General features: G+C 52.6%; 1 protein-coding gene across 1 annotated transcript in view; it reads right to left on the bottom strand.

Moving 5' to 3' along the window:
* Positions 1-468: 468 nt before the first annotated feature.
* Positions 469-22,056, bottom strand: part of LOC144946131 (uncharacterized) — a 99,800-nt gene continuing 78,212 nt past the window's right edge. Inside the window, exons 2-5 of the mRNA XM_078874893.1 lie at positions 14,347-14,471; positions 6,634-6,889; positions 4,866-5,189; positions 469-3,782 (exon numbers count right to left, since the gene is read on the bottom strand). Of these exons, the coding sequence (XP_078731019.1) occupies positions 1,101-3,782; positions 4,866-5,189; positions 6,634-6,889; positions 14,347-14,471 (3,387 nt within the window). The 3' untranslated portion in view covers positions 469-1,100. The remainder of the gene's footprint in view (positions 3,783-4,865; positions 5,190-6,633; positions 6,890-14,346; positions 14,472-22,056) is intronic.

Genomic DNA, 22,056 nt, shown 5'->3' with positions numbered 1-22,056 from the left:
AACTTAGTAATCATTGGAAAGATGTTATCAACCACGCAAAAAAGACTTAATTACACTTTTTTGGACCATCTTATCTGACAGGCACTATTTTACTTTACTTTACCGAGTGTTAACATCCCCAGTTATTTTTTAACAGTACTCTCTTCATTGTTCAGCCAGCATTGGTATAAACATGGGCATTTTCGTTCCTTTGTTCTATCATGTGTATCAGACCTCCCCTCCCCCTCTCTGTCCATTGTGTTGGCGTGTGCAGCAACCACGTCCAAGCCGTCGTTCAATTTTTTGGCCCCGCCCCCCCCCCTCCCGCCCCCCCCTCCCTCCCGATACGTTCCATTCATTGGCTACCACATTCTGATGAGCTCCCCCCCCCCCCTCTCCTCCCCCCTCCAACTTGCTTATAAGGGATTACATCTTGAATCATTGCCTCACTTGATGCAGCTAATCTGGCTGTGACGGTCCCACCTGATGACGGAGACTTGTGTTGCCTCCGAAACGTCGTGATTTTTGTTTTATTTGATTTTATTTTCATTAATTTTGATGTTTTACCTACGTGACTTTACCGAAAAAACCTAAGAATATGATTCATTGCAGTCACGAAAGCTTCAAATCTAGAATTAACATGCCCAACTTATTTATTTTTTACACATTTTCTCGTGTAAACTTGATTATCCTAAATACCTTAACACTGTTTTAGTTTGATGCGCTGAGCAGGAAATATTACCTCGCCTACATTTCTGCCTGGTTCCATTTAGTTCATTTGGCTGGGTCGTCTGAAAACAAAAGCGACACAAGTGAGGCGGGTTGTGTGCAATTTAAAAGGAGGATTTTGCATAACATTGGGAAAAAGCAACGGTCCAGAAATATGGCACCATTCGACTTCAACCACAGGGCCACCGTAACGTAACCCCTGTCGTTACGCGAGGTGAATGCACGCAGCCTCGCTTCCTTTGCGCATTTAAACGTGTTCAAACAAAACATACTTGCAGCGAATGAACCGTGGGAGTTTCATGTGCAAATCCTGACCCCGCCCCCTGACATCGCACCCACACAAGCCAGCACACTAAACTCTGTACACGCGTTGTTTTTTGTTGTTGACATCTTTACAAATTCTCAATTCTGGTGGACGGCCTCCGTTTGGCAGCGTACGCGTATTGTTCATTGACGACTCTGCCGCCATCGTCGTCGCTGTCGCCCTCGCTGCTGTCGTCGCCGTGCCGCTCGCTTTGGACATCGTTCGGCCCGCCGCGCCACCACCCGTGCCGGCGCCACCTCTCGGGGTCGGGCAGCAGCGTGTCGACCCCCCATGTCTCCGTCGCGTCGGCCGCCGCCCGCCGCCACCACCACTGCTTCTCCGCCGCCGTCGCCGCTGCCGTCGCCGTCGCCGCGGCCGCCGTCGACCCCTCCCCCCGCGCCTCTCGGCCGACGGGCCGTGCCGCTTCGTCGTCCTCGGCGTGCCGCGGGGCCCCCTCTACCGTGGCGCTGCGTCGCTTCCTCCGCGGGGCGGTGTGGCCGCGCTCGCGGCTGCGCTCGCGGCTGCGTCTCCGCCGCGCCGGTCCCGTCGTTTCGTCCAAGTCCCTCCTGCTCCACGACGACGACGTGGCCGACGCCGTGGCCGACGCCGTGGCCGACGTGACCGCACTGCTGGCCATGTTCCTCTGGTCGCCCGCGCTGGCCGACGTTCTTATCGCGGCCGTGCCCGCCGTGGCCCACGTGGCGTAGCCGCTGGACGCGGCGTTCCGTGGTCCGCCGCCGCCGCCGCCGCCGTTCGTCACGATCAGGTTCTTGCTCCCGCTGCGTGCCGGGATCCTGCTCGTGCTGTTGCGTCTCTCGAACATGTAGTCACTCGTCCTGTTCAAGTTCAGCCGGTTGCCAAGTTGGTCACCGCCCCTGACTTCGTTGCAACCGCTGCCGTCTTTACCGCGGCCGTCCATCGATCTCCCCCTGTCGACGACGACGTCGATGCTGTTTTTCCTTCTCCCGTCCATCGACCGTCCCCTATCAACGCCGCCGGCGCCGGCGCCGCCCTCTCGTCCCCGCCCGTCCGTCGACCTTCCCCGGCTGCGCACGCCCCCACCCTCGCCCCTGGCGTCCCTGGCGTCCCCGCCGGCCTCGCCTTTAAAACGCTCCGTCCCGGCGCCGGCTGCCGCGTGGTGGTGACGCACGGAGCTTGCCCGACGCTCACCCCAGGCTCGCTCGGGGCTCTTGAGCCTCATAGACCCGCCTGACGAGCCCGCGCACGCGGCCGCGTCCACCCTGAGCGTGTCGGTTGAGTTGCAGCTGCGGCTCTCGGCCCAGCGCGGCCGAGACAGAGTCGCGCTGGACCTTCGCGTCGGAGACGCCGGCCGTGCTGCCTTCACGACCGCGACGCCGCCACCGCCGCCGCCGATGCCGGAGCTGCCGCCGCCGCCGATGCTGGAGCCGCCGCCGCCGCGCCGTGAGCCCCAACCGCAGGACACCATGATCTCTTCGGCGCTGCTGACGCCGCCCCCGGCGTCGCCCCCGTAGGAGCCGACCTCCCGGCTGCCCTCGTCGTCGAAGTCGACGTCGTTGAGGCTGCGCGCGCCCGTCGAGCGGCGCCGCTGCACGCTCACGTGAATTTTCCTGGCCCGCGCTTCGTGCGGGTCGGCCAGGCCGCCGTCGCCGTCGTCGCAGTAGAACCTGCTGCCGCCGGCGTCCAGGCTCTGGCGGCCCAGCGCGGACCTCTGGCTCCCGCCGCTCGCGTACTTCCTCTTGGCGATGGGGTGCTGCCTCCGCAGGCGGGTTGGGCGACCTCCCGCGCCGTCGTCGTCGTCGCCGCCGCTCTTGCCGCACCCGTCGTTTTGCACGATGAGGTAGCCCTTCTTGATGAGGTCGTCGATGATAGCGGCGTCGCGTTTGCTCGCCTCCTCCGCGCCGTCCGCCTTCCGGACGGCGCTAGGGTGGACGATCTTCGGTCGGGCGCGTTTGCCGCCGCTGCCGCCGCTCCCGTGCCCGTCGGCGTCTTCGTCGTCGTCGTCGTCGTCGTGGCACTCCAGCTTGGGGATGCTCACGTACACCTTCTTGGGGCGCTGCGTGCCGTCGATGTCTTTGCCGTCGTCGCCGCCGTCGTCCTCGTCGTCTTCGTCTTCGTCGTCGGCCGAGAAGCTGTGTCCCGTCGAGAGGCGCGCGCCCCGAGCCCGCGGGGGGCGCCCGGTGGCCTGCGTCAGCCCGGCCGCCCCCGCGCCCTCCCCCCCCGCCGCCGCCGGCGTCCAGAACGTCGTCGAGAAGAACGACAGGACGACCGAGGAGGGCGACAGCGAGGCGAGCGTCGCGACCGTCTCCGCCGGCAGAGCCGCCACGCCCAGCCGCCGGTACAGGACCTCCTGCACCTCCTCGGCCAGCATCATCCGCGCGTCGCCCTTGCGTTCCGCCGGGCCCGCCGCCACCGCCGTCACCGCCGCCCTGGCCTCCGCGAGCGGGGGGTCCTCGCCGTGCGTGTAACACGGGTTGTCGTACTCGTGGTACGACATCTGCGGCTGCAGGAGCCGCGCCTTGGGGCTCGTGCCCAGCTGCCCGCCCAGGTCGATCAGCACGTGGTCACCGGCGGCCCGCTCGAAGTCGCGGTCGCCGATCACCGAGGATGCCGCCGCGCCGCCGCCGCCGCGGTCGCCCCTCCGGGTGGACGTGGCGAGGTCCGGCTCGGAGGCGCAGAACGCGGAGCCGTGGCGCAGCAGGGGCCGCAGGGACGGCGCGCGCCAGCCCGTCTCCTTGTAGACGAACCACACGTTGCCCGTCCAGAGCAGCCAGTTGATGAAGCCGAACACCTGCGGGCGAACGGCGGCGGGGGAAGCGTTTCGTTAGGGACTCGGCGCGGCGACCGCGCCGCGCCGGCGCTTCCCACGTCTCCGCCACGTGGTCACGATGGTGCCGCCCGAAGCCCAGAGCTCCACGACTCTTGTTTGCCGATCTCATCGGGAATCTCACAGGCCAAGAGGACTGTCTGTAAAAAACAGCTTAATATAGCTTATTGGATTCCTTCAGTATAAATGTATTAAATGCTTACCCCGAGCTCTCAATACTCTGATAGTGCGCTGTTTTTGGTCCAACACCAATGGAGACTAGGCTCTAAGAAAAGCTGTCTCGGGTGTGGACCAATCAACTTCAAGGACAGTGCATATCATTATTATTATCAGAGTTGTTTCTCTTTGTTTGCATTTTGACTGCTTGTGTTGTGGTTATTGCAAACATGATGCCTTGTATAAAGGTGCCAGTTTTGTACCAGTTGAAAGGTTAAAAACCTACTACTATTACTAAATTGATTATGATTCTCCTGGACTTAAGCCCCGGGTAGTGCTTGAATGGGTGAACGCCATGGACAAAGCAGGTCGCCTCAATCTGTATTTTATTCAGAATGTTTATTTTATTCAGAATGTTTATTTCTCTCTGAGAAATCCGATGAGCTGTGAAGCTCTTTTTCACAGATGTCCAGGAGTCACAGGCCTTACGGGGCTATGTGGTGGGCAGTAATTGTGATAACGATTTATAGCATTTATAAAGTACTGTTCACCACTATAAACAAATAAAACGTTGGCCAATGGGAGGACAAACTAAAAAGTAGCGGAGCGAATTTTTAAACCCAAAAGAGAAATTAAGCGAATTTTGAGGAGGGGTTTTAACACCAAAGTGGAGAGCAGTACAGCCAAATCTAACGTTGCACTGTACTTCTATGCTTCTACATCCATGCTCCCCCCCCACCAAACCGCACCGACCCGGCGTGTTGGGCCGCGGTCAAACGAGCCCCGTCCGAGCCGCTGGTGGCATGGAGAGAGAGAAGGGGGGGGGGGCGCGGAGAGAGAGAGGGGGGCCGGGCCCTCCCTGAGGAGGAATCGCCGCGTGGCCCGACTCACCGCCGCCACCACGAGGGAGGAGAGCGTCGGCGCCGACCTCCACTCGCACCGCGAGCGCCCCACGCCTCCCGCTCCCACTCCTCCTCCTGCCCCCCTCGCCGCCGCCGCCACCATCCCCGCCGGCAGTGCCTGGGGGAGAGCGGCCGCGCGGGGGTCCCTCCCGGCGGCCGCGGCGGCCGCGGCGGCGGCGGCGGCGCGGCACGCGGGGACCAGCGCCCCGAGGTGTGCCGGCTGCAGGGAGGCGCGCAGCTCAGCCAGGCTGGCGGCCCACAGGCACGAGGCGAGGAGCCAGAGCAGGGAGAGCACCAGCGACACGGACACGTCCTGCGGCGGGGGGGGGGGGGCGGGGAGCGGGGAGTTAACGCGGCCGTGCGGCTCACAAAGCGGAATGTTAAGAAGATTTATTTGTCCCGGAGGAATCCGATGAGCCATGAAGCTCTTTGTTTTTCCCCTTCCCAGAGACGTGTCCGGTCGTTGTCACAGGTGCGCTTCGAGTTGCAAGCACAAACACAGACGCTCGCCACCGACTCTGCCTGCTGAGTGCCGCGTGTGGACATCGCCGCTGGTGGGACAAAGACGGCCCGGCGTGGTGCTGGCCACTCGCCCCCTCGTGTGCCGTGCCGGCCTTCATACTCGCTAACAGCACTTGTCCCCAACAGTCTGTTCAAGGCTATGCGGGGTGGATCTTTGCCTTCGCATTCGCGGTGCCTGCGGATGTGTCTGTGTGTGCGCGTCAGTGGCCGTGTTGTTCTCTCCGTCGCATCCTCTCACCGTCTCTCTCGCGCGCTGTCATCGGAGTTGTGTGCCTCTAAGCGTCAGTGCCAGCGCGCATTAAATAATGCAGTCTGTGTCAAATCTGGTAACGGCATTTAAGCCTCTGTCAACACCGATCGCTTGACGTCCCACTTGTACGTATACGTGCGTAGATGTGGCACTACACGCCCGCGGTTATGTCAAATTTGGATGATTGCTTGCCAAGATGTGTATACCGAAAAGTATGTATATATTGAATTAAAATGTGCGATACGCATTTAACGTGAATTAAAACATATCCTCCGTTTACCCTTATAGGGTGGGTGAGGGAGTGGATGGATTGAGGGTGTTTATTGGTGGATCGGTGATTCTGCCATTCACCTACTCTCAGACAAAGCAATTGAATGGCTAAATGACTTGCGACTGAATCTCTCAGTTGCTCTCCATGGGCTGTACGAAAGAAGGAGACCACGTTTAATATGTGGAAGAAAAATATTTAAAATGGGGTTTGAACAAAGTTGAGTGCGTTGCAGATCAAAGTGTGTTGTAGTTCAAAATGCTAATTGTATTTCCTCGCTGTTGCAGCCAGGGCTGGGTGAGCGCTGGGACTTTAGAGGCAGCAGCCTGAGGCCTTGGATATTGAGGGCAACTGCCAAGAATATTCGCTGCTTAATAACAGCTGAAATGCAAGACTGGAGCACCACGACAAATCCCCGAGCTAATTTGGTCATAAAAGCCTCAGCATCACTTCGTGTCATCGCTCCCAGCTACGTGCCCAACATTTTTATAAGTAAAACGCGTAGATTTTTGCGATCGATATTACGGTTCACGATTGTGTATTTTTTTAGGTTACATTGCACAACCATACAATACGCCATTTGGCCTTCGTATCCCTCATTAATTGACTGAAAATATCTTCATATATATCGAGGACGGCAGAGCTTAGGCAATATTTGGCACCGAGGCTTCAAATCAATTTCCGGCCGCGCGGTCACGTGCGCACGCGGGCACGTACGATCTTGGGGCCGCGGTTGTTGCGCAGGTAGTTGCGCTGGTAGAAGATGGTGGCGACGGTGGCGCAGAGGGAGTAGAGGAGCGACACCACCCCCACGGCGACGAGCAGCCGCGCCGACGGCACCACGCCGGCCAGGCCCGCCGGCAGCGCCGACGGCCGTCCGGCGTCCATCGCCACGGTCGCGCCGTCGCTCGCCAGACGCACGTGCAGGCCCGCGGGCACGCAGCCGGAGACCCGCGCCACCACCCCCAGCAGCCTGCGGGCGACCCAAACCGCACGCACGCAACGCAGACGTCGCGGTCCCCTGCCGCCCGCCTGCCCGCCCGCTCACGTAGCCCGGGGTGGGCTGGGTGGGCAGGATACAGCTATCGTGCTGTGACGGTTCCACCTGAAGACGGAAGCTTGTGTTGCCTCCGAAACGTCGTGATTTTTATTTTATTTTACTTTTATTAATTTTAATTTTTTACCTACGTGACTTTACCGAAAAAACCCAAGAATTTGGGCAGGAGCGGTTGAGACGTCGCTCGCTGCCGATGATAGCCGCGGTCAGGAATCCAACCCAGGTGAGCGGAATTGCAGTTGTGACGCGCTAACCGCTTGGCTAGCGCTCCCTGCGTTCACACCGTGCCAACCTCCGATTGGCACGGTTGGCTATGTGCGGTGCAAAAGAAGTTCAACATACACACACAGACACAAATATCCCCCGTGTAGCCTTCACCGGGATGTCGGGGTAAGTGCTGTTAGCGTGCGCCTACGAAGGCTGGTGCCGCGTGCAAGTGGTAGCGCAGTGGGCCACCTTTGTCTCGCCAGTGCTGATGCTTCCACACTGCAGCGGCTACTAATCATACACGAGTACCTGCTGACCTAGGTGAGGCCCAGGACTGGTTTGGATATCGCTCGATACTGATGTTTTAGCCGTGAGCTTGGGGCATCTGGTTCTTAACGGAGCTTGCCAACTACTGCGCCACCATTCCCCCACGCCAGCAGAGGCGAGGCAGCCAGGCGGCTCAAGAGGTCAGAGTGCGAAGCCGGAACAGCTGATCTATCCTGGGTTCGAATCGAGGGCAGCCGCTGGAGTCTCAAGCGATGCGAGTTGATGGTCTCAGCCCCGGTCACCCAATGACGACACAAAACAACAAAGATGCTGCACTTAAATTTGGATAAATCTCAGCGCTGATAATGCCTGAAATATCGCTGTGACAGTCGTGCGACGAGTAGGGAAAGTGTTGCTCCCTCGATGCTAACTACAAAGGATCGCTGATCCTGGCAAATCTGCGCTCGACGTTTCGGCTCTTCTCCAACGTGAAGGAACATTCCACGCGAGTGGTATTTGAAGTCATGAAAAAGTTGGCTCCCGTCTGGTTAAAGGTGAATTATTTTCACGCAAAAAAATAAATTTTAGGATGAAAAAAAAATGATGAATCTAAATTGAAGTCAAACTGGAAGTTTTAAAAATCAACCAGTGAAATTGGGAAGGGCAAAATAAAAAGTCTCAGATCTGAAATAGTTTTGACGTTTTCTGCGCGGCATTTGAAAAAAAAAGAATGCATTTTACTGTGGCAGTGGACTCGCGTGTCCGAGCCGGCTAAGCGGAGGCAACGGGGAATTGCTTACCAAGTAAAAAAATAATCCACCGCAAAACATCTCGGAGAACTTGTGAACAAACGAAGGAAAACAAACCCTCCCTCGAATTTCCGATCTCTGACTTTTAGTGAGCACAAAATGAGCCCTCCTCCCCCCGCTTTGGCTTGCGAAGCTACGGCCTCTGAATCGGCACCCGTTGGCGATTCGTGGTCGGTGACGCGGCCCCTTCGCGCGCCGTGCCAGCCCGAATTGCGCTCTCCAGAAGCACTTTGCCACAGCGCTCTGCAATGATCTCCGCGTGATGCATGCGTTTTGTGTGCATGTGTAACAGTGGTGGGGGTAGCGGTGAGCGCTACGCTGCGCTACGGATCTGGCAGAGACCCGAGTTCGATTCCCGTTCACGGCCAACACCGGTGACGATTATAAGGATGGGTGCTGGGCCTCCCCTAGGTCGACTCAACCTCAAATGAGTACCTGGTGCAATGTGTAAATATCGCCACTGGGGAGACAAAGGCGGTCGGGCGTGGTGCTGGCCACCCACCCCCTCGTGTGCTGTGCCGGCCTTCATGGTTGCTGCTCGCTAACAGCACTTGCACCTACAGTCTGTTACAGGCTACACGAGGGATTATTGTCTTTGTCTTGGCCTGATTGTGGGGAGCGGTGGTGTAGCGGTTAGCGCGCCGCGCTACGAACCCGGCGACCCGAGTTCGATTCCCGCTCACGGCCAACACCAGTGACTATTATTTGAACCGGTCGCGGGCCTCCCCTGGGTCGACTCAGCCTGAAATGAGTACCTTGTGCGTTGTGTAAACATCGCCAACTGCGGAGATAAAACAGGCGTTATGCAGGGGACCTTCGGCTATGTATTTGTCGATGGTAATGGCAGATATTTTGTAGGTATTTGTTTATAAAAATCTAAACATAGATATTTTAAAAATAATACGCATGCAGTGCAGAAGTGTATTTCGGAAATACCCTGATCGCTTCAAAATTAAAGTATGCATATTGTAAATGCAATTAGTAAATAAATCGCTCAATGAGGTAAAAATGCAATTAGAGCTGGTGAATAGATGTCGTCGTGTGAACGTGGGAGTAAAATAATTAATTGGCTCGTAAAAAACACACACACACACACGCAATGCACTGATGAATAACCCCGCGTATAAATAAGCATATAAATACTTGCACATTAATTTGAAGCAGAAATTTATAAAAGAGATGGCGGGACAAATATCCGAGGGAACGCCTCCGTGTTGCTGTCTCATTCCGCGGACTGTATCACTGCGCCCAGCCACGCATCTCAAGAAAGTAGTCCCTCGTTAACCGCTCAGAAACCCGCGTTATAACGGTGCACATTCCGCGTTATAACGGTGCGCGTTCTGGGTTATAATGGGGTACACGTTCTGCGCGCTGTGCGAGAAAGTAGTTCCCTGATGGCAGAAGCACGTCGTGGCGACACCGCCGCCACGCGCTAAGCGGCGAGGACTTCGTAAACGAGCTTGGGCACAACGAGTGCCGGTTGCCATGGTCCAAATTACTCGGGAAAAAAAAAAACCCGTGCCGGTTGTAAGGAACTCTGAGCAACATTTGCTGTGAAGCAACTGCAGAGTGCCCGTCAATCGCCCCGTTCCCTCGTCACAGCCGTGCGCTACGAGGATCGCACGAAACATATTAAACGTCCTCCACGATTTAGTTCGATGAGAATTTATATATTTATATATTTTTAATAAACACCACACTCGCTGCATGCTACTTACTTAATCGACCCAATATCCAAGCGGACACGCGTTGAGGATGTTATAGGGGAGGGTCCGATGTTTCCCCGATTCAATTTCGATTCCACGTGGACTACGAATGTTTTCATTGATTCACGTCACACACACACTGCAGACATCAGAGGCCGCTACATCCACAACCATTTTTAAATATCCGGATTGGTAATTACCAATCGGCAAACTTGGAATTGTGCCGATTCATAGAATGTCTGTGAGTGGCAAGTGATGTTTGAGCTGGTCCTGGGCTTCCCCTAGGTCGACTCAGCCTTAAATTGCCACCTGGTGCGGTGTGTAACTACGGGCAACTGTGGAGACAACGCTGAGGCCGGAGCGTCCTGACCGTTCCGGCCTCAACGAGGTGCTCGCCAAAAAAAAATCAACCCCAACAATCTATAAAACTGTTTCAACTCTTATTCTTGGTTCTTTCGGTAAAGTCACGTAGAAGGGAAATAATAAAAGAATAAAAATGAAACATAATAAAATGAAATTCTCACCACGTGTCGTGAGAAATAAAACATAATAAAAATTAAACATAATAAAATGAAATTCTCACGACGTGTCGTAAGTATGTTTCATTTAATTATTTTATTATTTCCCTTCTACGTGATTTTACCGAAAGAACCAAGAATATGAATCCCTGCAGTCACGAAAGCTTTAGATCGAAACGTTTAAACTCTCTCTATTTTTTATTTTATCAAGTAAACCCCACTGAGTTAAATAGCTGTTTTTTTCTAGAAGCGTTCTGGCTATCACAAATGAAATCTCAACGAAGCAGCTCATCACGTGGAAATGTATAGAAGCCAAATACTCGAAACGCGTGACGTTAATTTTAAATGTGGAGGGACAATCCCGGAGGACCCGGAAAAAAAAACCACACGACCACGGAGAGAGAGAGAGAGACACGCAAACTACTAATTTACAACAGGCGTCAGGGTCGGTATCGGACCAGAGGTCGCAAACAAGTTTTGATTCCTTACCCGTACCCGTACCCGGCCGCACCAGGGTCGCAAACGGGTACGGGTATCGGGTACCTGATTGCGACCTCTGGGATGAAGCCATGTTGCAGGCGCGGGTGGGTTGATTCTAGGAACTTGAATTGTGAGAAGAGACAAGACGTTGGGAAATGAGTGACAAACAGTTACTCATCAGTGACTCACGGCCAACCCGGCCGGGTACGGGTAGCCGGGTATCGGGTAGGGTACGGGTATCGGGTACCCGGTTGCGACCTCTGTATCGGACCCACGACCTCCTGTGTACCAGACGAGGTAGTTAACATCTCGTCCACGTGGTGCCCAGTCTATGCGTGACCACGTGGGGCACGCGCGCGTCCATCTCGTGACCGCAAGCCGCCCTCCTTTCGATGAGTAATTGAAGGAGGAGAAAATTGACACGAGCACTTCGGCTCTCGATCAATCGTCGCTAGCCGGGTCAGTGGAGAGATCCCTCGCCCCGATTTGGTGGCGGCATTCCCACCAAGAAGACAATTTGGATTAAAAAAAAATCTCTCTCTCTCTTACTGGATGGTGAGATCGGCACTCCGCCAGGTCACCCGTCTCCTGTACCCCCCCCTCTCCACCAGTGCCAAACACTCGTTTAAGGCTGAGTCGACCTAGGAGAGGGCCACGGACGTTAGTCTGAAAATGTCGCGCCACTGATGTTAGCCGCGTCCGAGTTTCAATGATGACGAATGAAGACAAAGATCCCCCGTATAGCCTCTGACAGACTGTGGGGCAAGTGCTGTTAGCGAGTAGCACCTATGAAGGCCGGCACGGCACACGAGGGGGTGGGTGGCCAGCTCCACGCCCGGCCGCCTTTGTCTCTCCAGTGGCGATGTTTACACACGCACCAGGTACTGAGTCGACCTAGGGGAGGCCCGGGACCGGTTCAGATAATCGTCACTGGTGTTGGCCGTGAGCGGGAATAGAACTCGAGTGGGCAGGTTCGTAGCGCAGCGTAGCGCTAACCTCTACACTACCGCTCCCCACAATCTGGCCAAACACACAGACACACAGACACATACACACACAGACACACACAAACAGAAAAACACACAGACACACACAAACACACACACACAGACACATACACAAACACAGAGAAACACACACAGACACACAAACACACACAGACACACACAAAAACATACAGACACACACAGAGAACCACACACAAACACCATCACAAAAACACACAGACACACACAAACACACAGACGCACACAAACACACACAAACACACACATAAACACACACAAACACACAGACACACACTCAGACACACACAAACACACACAGAAACACACACAAACACAGAGAAACACAAACACAGAAACACACACGTGCGGATGTCCATGTCTCAAGTGGCAATGCGGCGTTATCCCCCTGAGATGACACGCGGCGCCGCTCTGTGTGTTCATACCGCCGCCGCTATTGCAAGTGGCTCAAGCATTTTTTTGTTTGTCGGGGGAGGAAGGAGGGCAACCCCCCCCCTTCTCTCTCCAGATGTCGGTGAAAATTAAATCCTTGACCATGCGCCTGCCGCCTGGCCACGCCTCCTACCCCTCGCCCACCCTTCGCCCCCCACCTTCAAGTTACTGGAACCTGGCGACTCTCCGCATCTCAGGAGGCCGATGCGGGGGAATGGGCCGTGCCAGGGTCGCTGAGCCGGCGGCCGCAGGGATCATGGGACGTGAATCCGTGGTCTCGGCTCGGTCATCGATGACTTGCACCGAGACACGGCAGATTCCCACAGAGATCCGCAGACTCCCATCAAGACTCATGTAGAGACCCGTGGGCTCACGTAGAGGCCCGTGGACTTACACAGAACAAGTTGTGATGAAACTGGGTTCTCAAGTGTAGTCAGGTGATGGTCTCACAACAGTTACCAGTGACTTACGCGGAGACCCACGGACTCACACGGTAACCCATGGATTCACATGGAGTCCCATAGACTCACATGGTGACTCATAGACTCACATGCAGACCCACAGACTCACATAAGAGACCCACAGACTCACATAGAGACCCATAGACTCACATGGAGACCCACAAACTCACATAGAGACCCACAGACTCACATAAGAGACCCACATACTCACATGGTGACCCATAGACTCACATGCAGACCCATAGGCTTACATAGAGGCCCATTGACTCACATAGAGACCCATAGATTCGCATGAAGACCCATATGCTCACATAGAGACTCACAGACTCACACGGAAGACCCATATACTCGCATAGAGACCCATAGACTCACATGGACACCCATAAACTCACATAGAGACCCACAGACTCACGTAAGAGACCCACAGACTCACATGGTGATCCATAGACTCACAGAGACCAAGTTGTGATGAAACCGGATTTTCAAGTGTGGGGAGTTGGTGATCACACGCGGGGCACCGTGAAATGCACACATTCACACATTCACACGTTAAAACAATCCCGCCGCCGCTGCTGCTGCACTCCCGCAGAGTCTACAAATCCCTCCCTCTGCACGTGTGTGAATGTATGTTGAACTTCTTACGCACCGTACGTAGCCAACCGTTGCCAGGGACCCGGAACACATTTCCATACCCAGCACAACAGCACGTCAAGTGGTTCAAACCCTCTCGCAATGGGGTCTCCATGTTGACCTGCGTCCCAGAATATATTGCTGCACCCAGCGCCCCAGAATCGAGTGTTTGAACATCTCACGATGACCGTGGCTATTCCAGTCCACCAGAGACCCGGGACGTATTTCCCTACCCGGCACACCACATTCAGTATGTGGGAGTTAGCATTTCGTCAATGCAGGGGTGCTGCGGTGGCCAGATGTTAACTACCTTGCCTAGTATACAGGAAGTCGTGGGTTCGATCCCGACCCTGACGCCTGTACATTTTAGAGAGTATTTGGCTGCTATACATTTCCACGTGAAAAGCCACTTCGTTGAGCTATCGTTAATGTTAGCCAGGTCGCTTCTGAACGAAAGAGCTATATATCTCAGTGCGACTTACCTGGTAAAATAAAACTAGGTTAAGGTAATGGGTTAGGTTAGTACATACACCTTTCGCAAACCTGTCAACCCATATGTGTTACCCGTATTCTTGTACAGGGAAGTCGAGTTTTCAGGTCCATACGGCGTACAGCCGTTTCAATACGCCCATACACAATGTTTGTGTCTATTTGTTTGTGTTTCTCCCTTGTGATGGGACTTTGTGGGATGAACGTTGAGATGTATAAGGGGCACCCCGTGTCACGCGCATCCTCCTCCTGACGCAGTGTTGCCAGGCAGGGCCCCCACCAGGCGAATCCGGGAGCGAGGTTGACAGCTGAGAGAGATGAGAGAAAGACACACACAGACGGCACCCACCGGAATGGGTACTGGATGGGCACGTGGACATCTCCCAGGCGCTCCGAGCTGTTCCCGCACGGCAGCTGGAAGAGCAGCTCCCCGTGGTAGCCGCAGCATGTCGCGAAGGCGAGGATGGCAAAAATCTGACGGAAGAAGAGGGAGGGGGAGGAGGAGGAGGAAGAAGAAACCAAGAGACAACGCTTCGAGTTAAATTTTGATTTAAAGCTTTCGTGACTGCAGGGATTCATTTTCTTGGTTCTTTCGGTAAAGTCACGTAGAATGGAAATGATAAAATAATAAAAATAAAACATAATAAAATCATTCTCACGACGTTTATTTTATAATGTTTTATTTTTATTATTTCCATTCTACGTGACTTTACCGAAAGAACCAAGAAGATAATAAAAATATATTTTATAAAGTAATATATATATATTTATTAAATAATAAAAATATATTTTATTAAATAATATATATATATATTTATTAAATAAGAAAAATATATTTTTTCTTAAATAATAAAAATATATTTGTATTAAATAATAAAAAAAAGTTTAAGATTAAATAATACAAATATCTTTTTCTTAAATAATAAAAATATATTTTTATGATTTTATTGTTTCCCTTCTACGTGACTTTACCGAAAGAACCAAGAATATGAACGCTTCAACTGTTATTGTTGCAGAGCTACGCGGTCCGGCCCCAATCGGCCGCCCTGGTTATTTGACCACACGGCACTTCCTACTCCATTCACCACAACTCCCCCCTCCCCGCAACCTCCGACTAGCACGGCTTGACATGCACCCCCACCCACCCCGCGCTTTCCAGAAACGATGCCGATGCTGATTGGCAGTGAACCCCCACCACGTTCAACCTCTCGTCACAGGCGGCTCTGCCGGCAGGTGAGTGGTTAGAGCCTGGAGCGACCCACCACCGCACGCTGACATTGAGATGACACGGAGATGTCGACGGTTGTCCGGCTTCCTTAAAATCCATCTGGTTATCGATCCGAATAACTCTAGTTTCACGTTTGTTGTTGTTGTTGTCACAAGTAATTGAACGTAATCCGATGAAAAAAAAATTCCACTGCTGGATGAGGTGCTTCCCCATGCTGCTGCTGTTGTCACAATCAGAATCTTTATTTAGATAGGAGGAATCCGATGAGCTATGAAGCTCTTTTTCACAGATGTCTAGTAGGGGGGGGGGTCAGAAAGTTACAGGGACATGTGCCCACTCTGTATATTGGTGCAATTATGTAAAGCTATTAATACTTGTCTGTCTCTGGTGTAGGCCAATCAGTTTCAAAGACAATGCAAACATTATCAGAGCGTGTTTGTTTTACGTTTGTTTTTCCCACAAGCACGTGCGTCCACTTGGTGTGTGGACATCAGCATGGTGCTGCTTGAACGCTCACGTGATCGCCATTCCGTGAGCACGTCACACCCGTGCTCTTGCATTGGCTACCAATCAAATATCGAATTGATTATCAGGACCGGCTATTGACCTACAACGCTGTCAATGTGTTAGCCCCCGCATTGCTTTCAGGAACTGATCCACTTACATACACCACCAATGAGGTCCTTGAGATCTTCTAATCACCTTCTTTTTAGTATTCTGAGGTCAAAGCTTCGTTACCTGGGGGTGATCGGGCTTTTGCCAATGCAGCCCCGCGACTGTGGAACGCGTTGCCTCTGACACTAAGACGATGAGAATCTCTCTCGTGCTATTTAAATCTGTCTTCTCCCCAGAGCTGTGGACGTCTACGCGGCTTGCTCGATCTCACTTCCCTGCTTTCCAGACACGGCGGCGCGTTGGGATCCTTGGATGAAATACGCCTTCACAAATGTAAATTATCATCATCATTAGCACCTCCTGTTTTATTGGAATGAAGAGTGAAGTCTATTCTCATCCCTCCTCACCCCACCTGTCATCAACAGGGAATCTGTCTCGCTGCTGCCAGCCAAGATGGGGGATACAAATACAACAATTGAAACCTTTGCAAGGAATCATGTTACTGCATTAGCCACATATACGTGTGGTGAACATGCAAACAAAACAACACGCTCTGACAATATGTGCATTTTTCGATTTAAAGCTTTCGTGACTGCAGGGATTCATCTTATTGGTTATTTCGGTAAAGTCACGTAGAATGGAAATAATAAAATAATAAAACATACAATATTTTATTATGTTTTATTTTTATTATTTGATTTTTTCCATTCTACGTGACTTTACCGAAAGAACCAAGAAGATGAATATGTGCATTGCCTTTGAAACTGATTGGTCCACACCAGAGACAGCTTTCTTTAGAGCCTCGTCTCAAACAGCGTTAGACCAGAGGACGCCAAAAGGCGAACAGCACAAAGACCATGCCACTATCAGGACATTGAGAGCTCGGGGTGGACCAATCAGTTTCAAAGACATTGCACATACTGTCAGAGCGTGCTGTTTCGTTTGCATGTTCACCACACGTATCTGTGGCTAATGCAGACATGATTCCCTGCAAAGGTTTCAGTTTGTTGTTTTAACATCTTAATACAGCTGTTTTATTGCCAGAAAAGGGAAGAACCGATTATCATAATTTAATACTGGCAAAGGAGGTCTCGTGAAATAAAGATACATGGACAGAAAATCCCCGATAACCGATGCTGGAGAACCCATCAGTGAGACGAGGCAGCGGTGAGGAGGTGGCGGGGGGGGGGGGGGCTCCTGATGTCCATTATCGGGGGGGGCCGTGGCAAGATGGGTTCTACCCATAACCTCTCGTTTCCCAGTCAGCCCAGTTAATGATTAAAAACCACAGCGCCGCACCTTGACACGGATACACACACAGCAGACAAAGGTCACGTCCCCGCCGGGGTAGCCTCCAGCAGGCTTGCTGGGGCAAGTGCTGTCACCGAGCGGCAGCTATACGAAGGAGCGGCACGGCACACACGAGGTGTGTGTGTCTGTGTGTGGCTGTGTGTGTCTGTGTGTGGCTGTGTGTGTGGCTGTGTGTGTGTGGCTGTGTGAGTGTCTGTGTGTGGCTGTGTGTGTCTGTGTGTGGCTGTGTGTGTGGCTGTGTGTGTGTGGCTGTGTGAGTGTCTGTGTGTGGCTGTGTGTGTGTCTGTGTGTGTCTGTGTGTGGCTGTGTGTGTGGCTGTGTGTGTGTGGCTGTGTGTGTGTGGCTGTGTGAGTGTCTGTGTGTGGCTGTGTGTGTGACTGTGTGTGTGTCTGTGTGTGTTGTTGTGTGTGTCTGTGTGTGGCTCTGTGTGTGGCTGTGTGTGTGGCTGTGTGTGTTGCTGTGTGTGTGTCTGTCTGTGTGTGTGTGGCTGTGTGTGTGTCTGTGTGTGTGTGGCTGTGTGTGTGTGTGTCTGTGTGTGGTTGTGTGTGGCTGTGTGTGTGTGGCTGTGTGTGTGTGTGTGTGGCTGTGTGTGTGGCTGTGTGTGTGTCTGTGTGTGTGTCTGTGTGTGTCTGTGTGTGTGTGGCTGTGTGTTTGGCTGTGTGTGTGGCTGTGTGTGTATGTGGCTGTGTGTGTGGCTGTGTGTGTATGTGTGTGTGTCTGTATGTGTGGCTGTGTGTGGCTGTGTGTGTGTGGCAGATGTGTGGCTGTGTGTGTGTGGCTGTGTGTGTGTCTGTGTGTGTGGCTCTGTGTGTGGCTGTATGTGTGGCTGGCCACCGCCACACCGCCGCCGCCGCCTTTGTCTGCCCAGCGGCGATGTCTTCACATCGCAACAGGCGCTCATTGTGGGGCCCAGTCGACACAGGAGGAGCCGTTTCGATATCGCCACGCACTGAAGTCAGTGCACTGCGCAGTGAACCACCGCTCCCCAGTCCTCTAAGCTAGTAGTTCTTCTTCTGCTTCACCTGGGGTGCACGCTGCCACCCCTGTGGGGGTGCGAGACGCCCTCTCTGTCGGTGCGAGACGTGGCCAGACTCTCTTTTAGGAGGTAAATAATCGAAAACCAAATTAGGCAAGGGCACGTAGGTGTGCAACTTACTTTGTTTCATCAAACCCCTGAGTTTTTATTGGCATTGTAAAATGTCGTTACGATTGGGAACTTCGAGGGGTGCAAGGCTGCAGTAAAGGTGAAGAACCGCTGCTCTCCACGAAGACAAAGATGCCAGCTGTGCCAGGATGCTGGTACTGGGACGCTGCCGTCAACGCAAGATTCACGCGGATTGCCAAGCGCACTCAGGTGACCGACAGCTGCACGAAAGCAAGAAGACATTGTCAAACGTAAAAGACGCGTTTTTTTATGAAAGGCAGCTTTCAGAGCCCTGAGAGTCAAAACCTCGTGGGCTGATTGGACACAGTGTCAGCCCCCCCCCCATCGTGCGTGTTGACCGTCTCGTTTTTTTTTAACCGATTCCTGTTACTTGAAATGTGCTGCGTCTCAGGCAGTGGCGTCACTCGTGTTGGAGGTGTCACCCCTCGTGGACCCCCTCCGCCCGTACCAGACCATGCAGACTCCTTAGTCATGTTTCTTGTACTGATGTTACTCGTACATCGTCATTCCCGTACATCACTGAATGTAATGGCAAGAGTAGTGACGTAAGCAACGAGCAAAATTAAAATGACACCTTTAAATTACAATATTTCCTTAAATTACTACTTCATTTTCTTGGTTCTTTCGGTAAAGTCACGTAGAAGGGAAGTAATAAAATAGTAAAAATAAAACATAATAAAATAATTATATTTTTATCATTGTATTACTTCCCTTCTACGTGACTTTACCGAAAGAACCAAGAAGATGAATCCCTGCAGCCACGAAAGCTTTAAATCGAAATACTACTTCATTCCCAAACAAGTTATTGATATATGTTCACAAATACTAATCACCACGATATTGTCGCTAAAACACCAGCAAACTTGATAAAATCAGCGACTATTAAAACTCGAGCAGCGACGAACACGCAGCGCGTGCTCCGAGCACGTGCAGACGAGACCACGTGACTCGAAGCGTCACTGGAGTTGGGTAACAATGAGAGCTCTGACCGGAGCGCGTTAGAAGGTTCAAAAAGTAAATTAGCCACGAGTTTTAGCCTTGTAGATACATTGATATAGCACATGTAAGCTGGGCTTACGAAATCTTTTGTTCTTGATATAACTAACTACAGGGATATATATATATTTTTATAAAAAAGAATACATTTCTGCTGAAACACTGCACACAAAGTTGCATAGACAGTCACATTGATGTCACCCCCTCTGATGGTGTCACTCCACGCGGCCCGCACCCCCCCCCCCCCCGCGTGACGCCACTGCTCTCAGCGAAGCTATTTCACCATTTGCGTTGTTATGCCTTATTTGCAATACGTTCTTTAATCGTAATCCTCACGTCAGTTGAATATCGAAGCGATAAGTTTTTAATATGCTCTCCATCACGTGATTTGCTGTCATTTTCCCGTTCATTATGTAATCCTTTTTTATTTTTCTTGCGTGTTGTGTTTGAGCAGAGAAGCGATGCTTTCGTCGATTAACCCCCCCCCCGCCCCCAATTCAAGAGCAGCTTCTTAGCTCACAGGGCACTTCAAAATAAACTGAAACTGAACTAAAACAAAGTGAACCAAGTTTCGCGAGAGAATGACATCGCTAAGAGAAACCGCGCGCCGTCAGTCGACCACCGGGTTACAGCATAAACAACAAAGCCTGGCCACACCGCTCTTCGTCAGGACCGGACGAAACGATCCATTGACCCCTCGGTTCATCGACGCCAGCGAGATGTTGACACAATTAACCTGCTGCCGTGAATGCCCGCGGAAGAATGAGTTGGCTGAGAGAGCAGGAATTGTGTGGCCACTCTCCTCCGAGTGTGGAGTGGCTCTGCTGGGGTTTTTTTTCTTAGTTATCGGTGTATCCGTCCACTGGAATCTCCCGGCGTTATTAACTTTTGCAAAATTCCCGCAGGGCTCGATACGATGCAGAGAGAGAGAGAGCCGCGGAGAGAGAGGGAGAGGGGGGACATTGAAGTGGCTATGCGGTCTCATCTCATGGGGCCGTTCACCCATGCGTGGGTTGTAGGTCAGTGGGGGAGAGATGCTCTTGGCAAAGACAAAGTGGGGGAGCGGTGGTGGAGTGGTTAGCGCTACGCCGTGCTACGAACCCGGCGACCCGAGTCCGAATCCCGCTCACGGCCAACACCAGTGACGATTATGGATGATATTGGTCGCGAAAGCCTACGGCTTAAACTGACCGGTGACGATTATCCGAATTGGTTCAGCGCCTCCCCTAGGTCTAGGTCGACTCAGCCTCAAATGAGTACCTGCTGCGCTGTGCAAATACATGCACTAGGGAGACAAAGGCGGCCGGGCGTGGTGTTGGCCACCCCACCCCCTCGTGCGCCGTGCCGGCCTTCATAAGTGCTCGCTGACGGCACTTGCCCCAACAGTCTGTCACAGGCTATACGGGGGATCTTTTTCTTTGTTTGTGTGATGCGCTTGGCTGGTGTGAGAAGCGCAGAGTTCCACGCAGGCCAACATCACGGACGCATTTTCTGTCACGTCCGTGTTTAGTTTTCGTGCGTGTCATTTTCGGGTCGATTTTCCGCGCTTTTGTAAGCGCTGTTCTTCGATGCAGCCCGTGTGATCGCACGGCGAATTTGAGACGCGATTCGTACGGACGATTTTTGCTTTCGAATATAAAATGACAAGAATTGTTGCTACGACGTGACTCGTGATGTAACACGCTAATTATTAGGCAAAAAAATAAATTGGGCAGGAGCAACCCCCCCCCTCCCCTCTCCCCCATGAAGTTTAAGGTAGTGCGGTGCTGTTGATGAGAAAAGTGGTGTTGTGCCGGATAATGAGACTCATAGGTGTGCTGCTGCTGATGATGATAGTGACGGTAATTATGTACGCACAGTACATTTAACACCTAGGCTTTCGCGACCGATATTATTCATAATAAGGGTGTTTGGGTTATATCGCGTAAGTATAAATGTGCCGTAACCCTCCACCACCCGACACAGCCGGCAAGGTTTGTCACGTAAACAACGCGCGCCAATTAGTTACCACTTCAGCCCACCGGCGTGTTGGAGAGTACATCATCAACATTTACAATTTGAGTTCTCAATTGTAAATGTTGCAGAGTGAGAGACATGGAGAGAGGGAGCATTGAAGACCTCTATCGGTGGTCACCGTATCCACCACATACTCCCGGTGTATCGAGTTATCGACTTCTAATATTGCCCGGTGTGTACACGCCTCCGACCGTGCTTTGCTGTGTATGCGTCGCTCGGCACAGCGGTGCACGTACTATTATTCATTTAAAGTACACATTTTCATTTTTATTTTAACAGGTCAGACCCACTCAGCGATAGTCGCTTTTTGTCGGAAGTAACCTGGCTATCACAAATGATAGCTCAGCGAAGTGGCTTATCGTCGTTTGGGAATTTATAGCAGCCAAATACTCTAAACGCGCGTTTCTAAATGTGCAGGGAAAACTGGAGGACCCGGAGAAAAATCCACGCCACCACGAGAAGAGAGAGAGACACGCAAACTCCAATTATACAGCAGGCGTTAGGGTTGGGATCGAATCCACGATCTCCTGTATACCAGGCGAGGGAGTTAACATCTCACCACGAGGAGAGAGAGACACGCAAACTCCAATTAGAAAGGCGTTAGGGTAGGGATGGAACCCACGATCTCCTGTATACCAGGCGAGGGAGTTAACATCTCACCACGAGGAGAGAGAGACGCGCAAACTCCAATTATACAGCAGGCGTTAGGGTTGGGATCGAACCCACGA

Source organism: Lampetra fluviatilis, chromosome 40 (assembly GCF_964198595.1).
Source record: "Lampetra fluviatilis chromosome 40, kcLamFluv1.1, whole genome shotgun sequence".
Taxonomy (NCBI): Eukaryota; Metazoa; Chordata; class Hyperoartia; order Petromyzontiformes; family Petromyzontidae; genus Lampetra; species Lampetra fluviatilis.
Note: the sequence above shows the minus strand (reverse complement) of the source record. Positions and strands in the feature narration are given on the sequence as shown.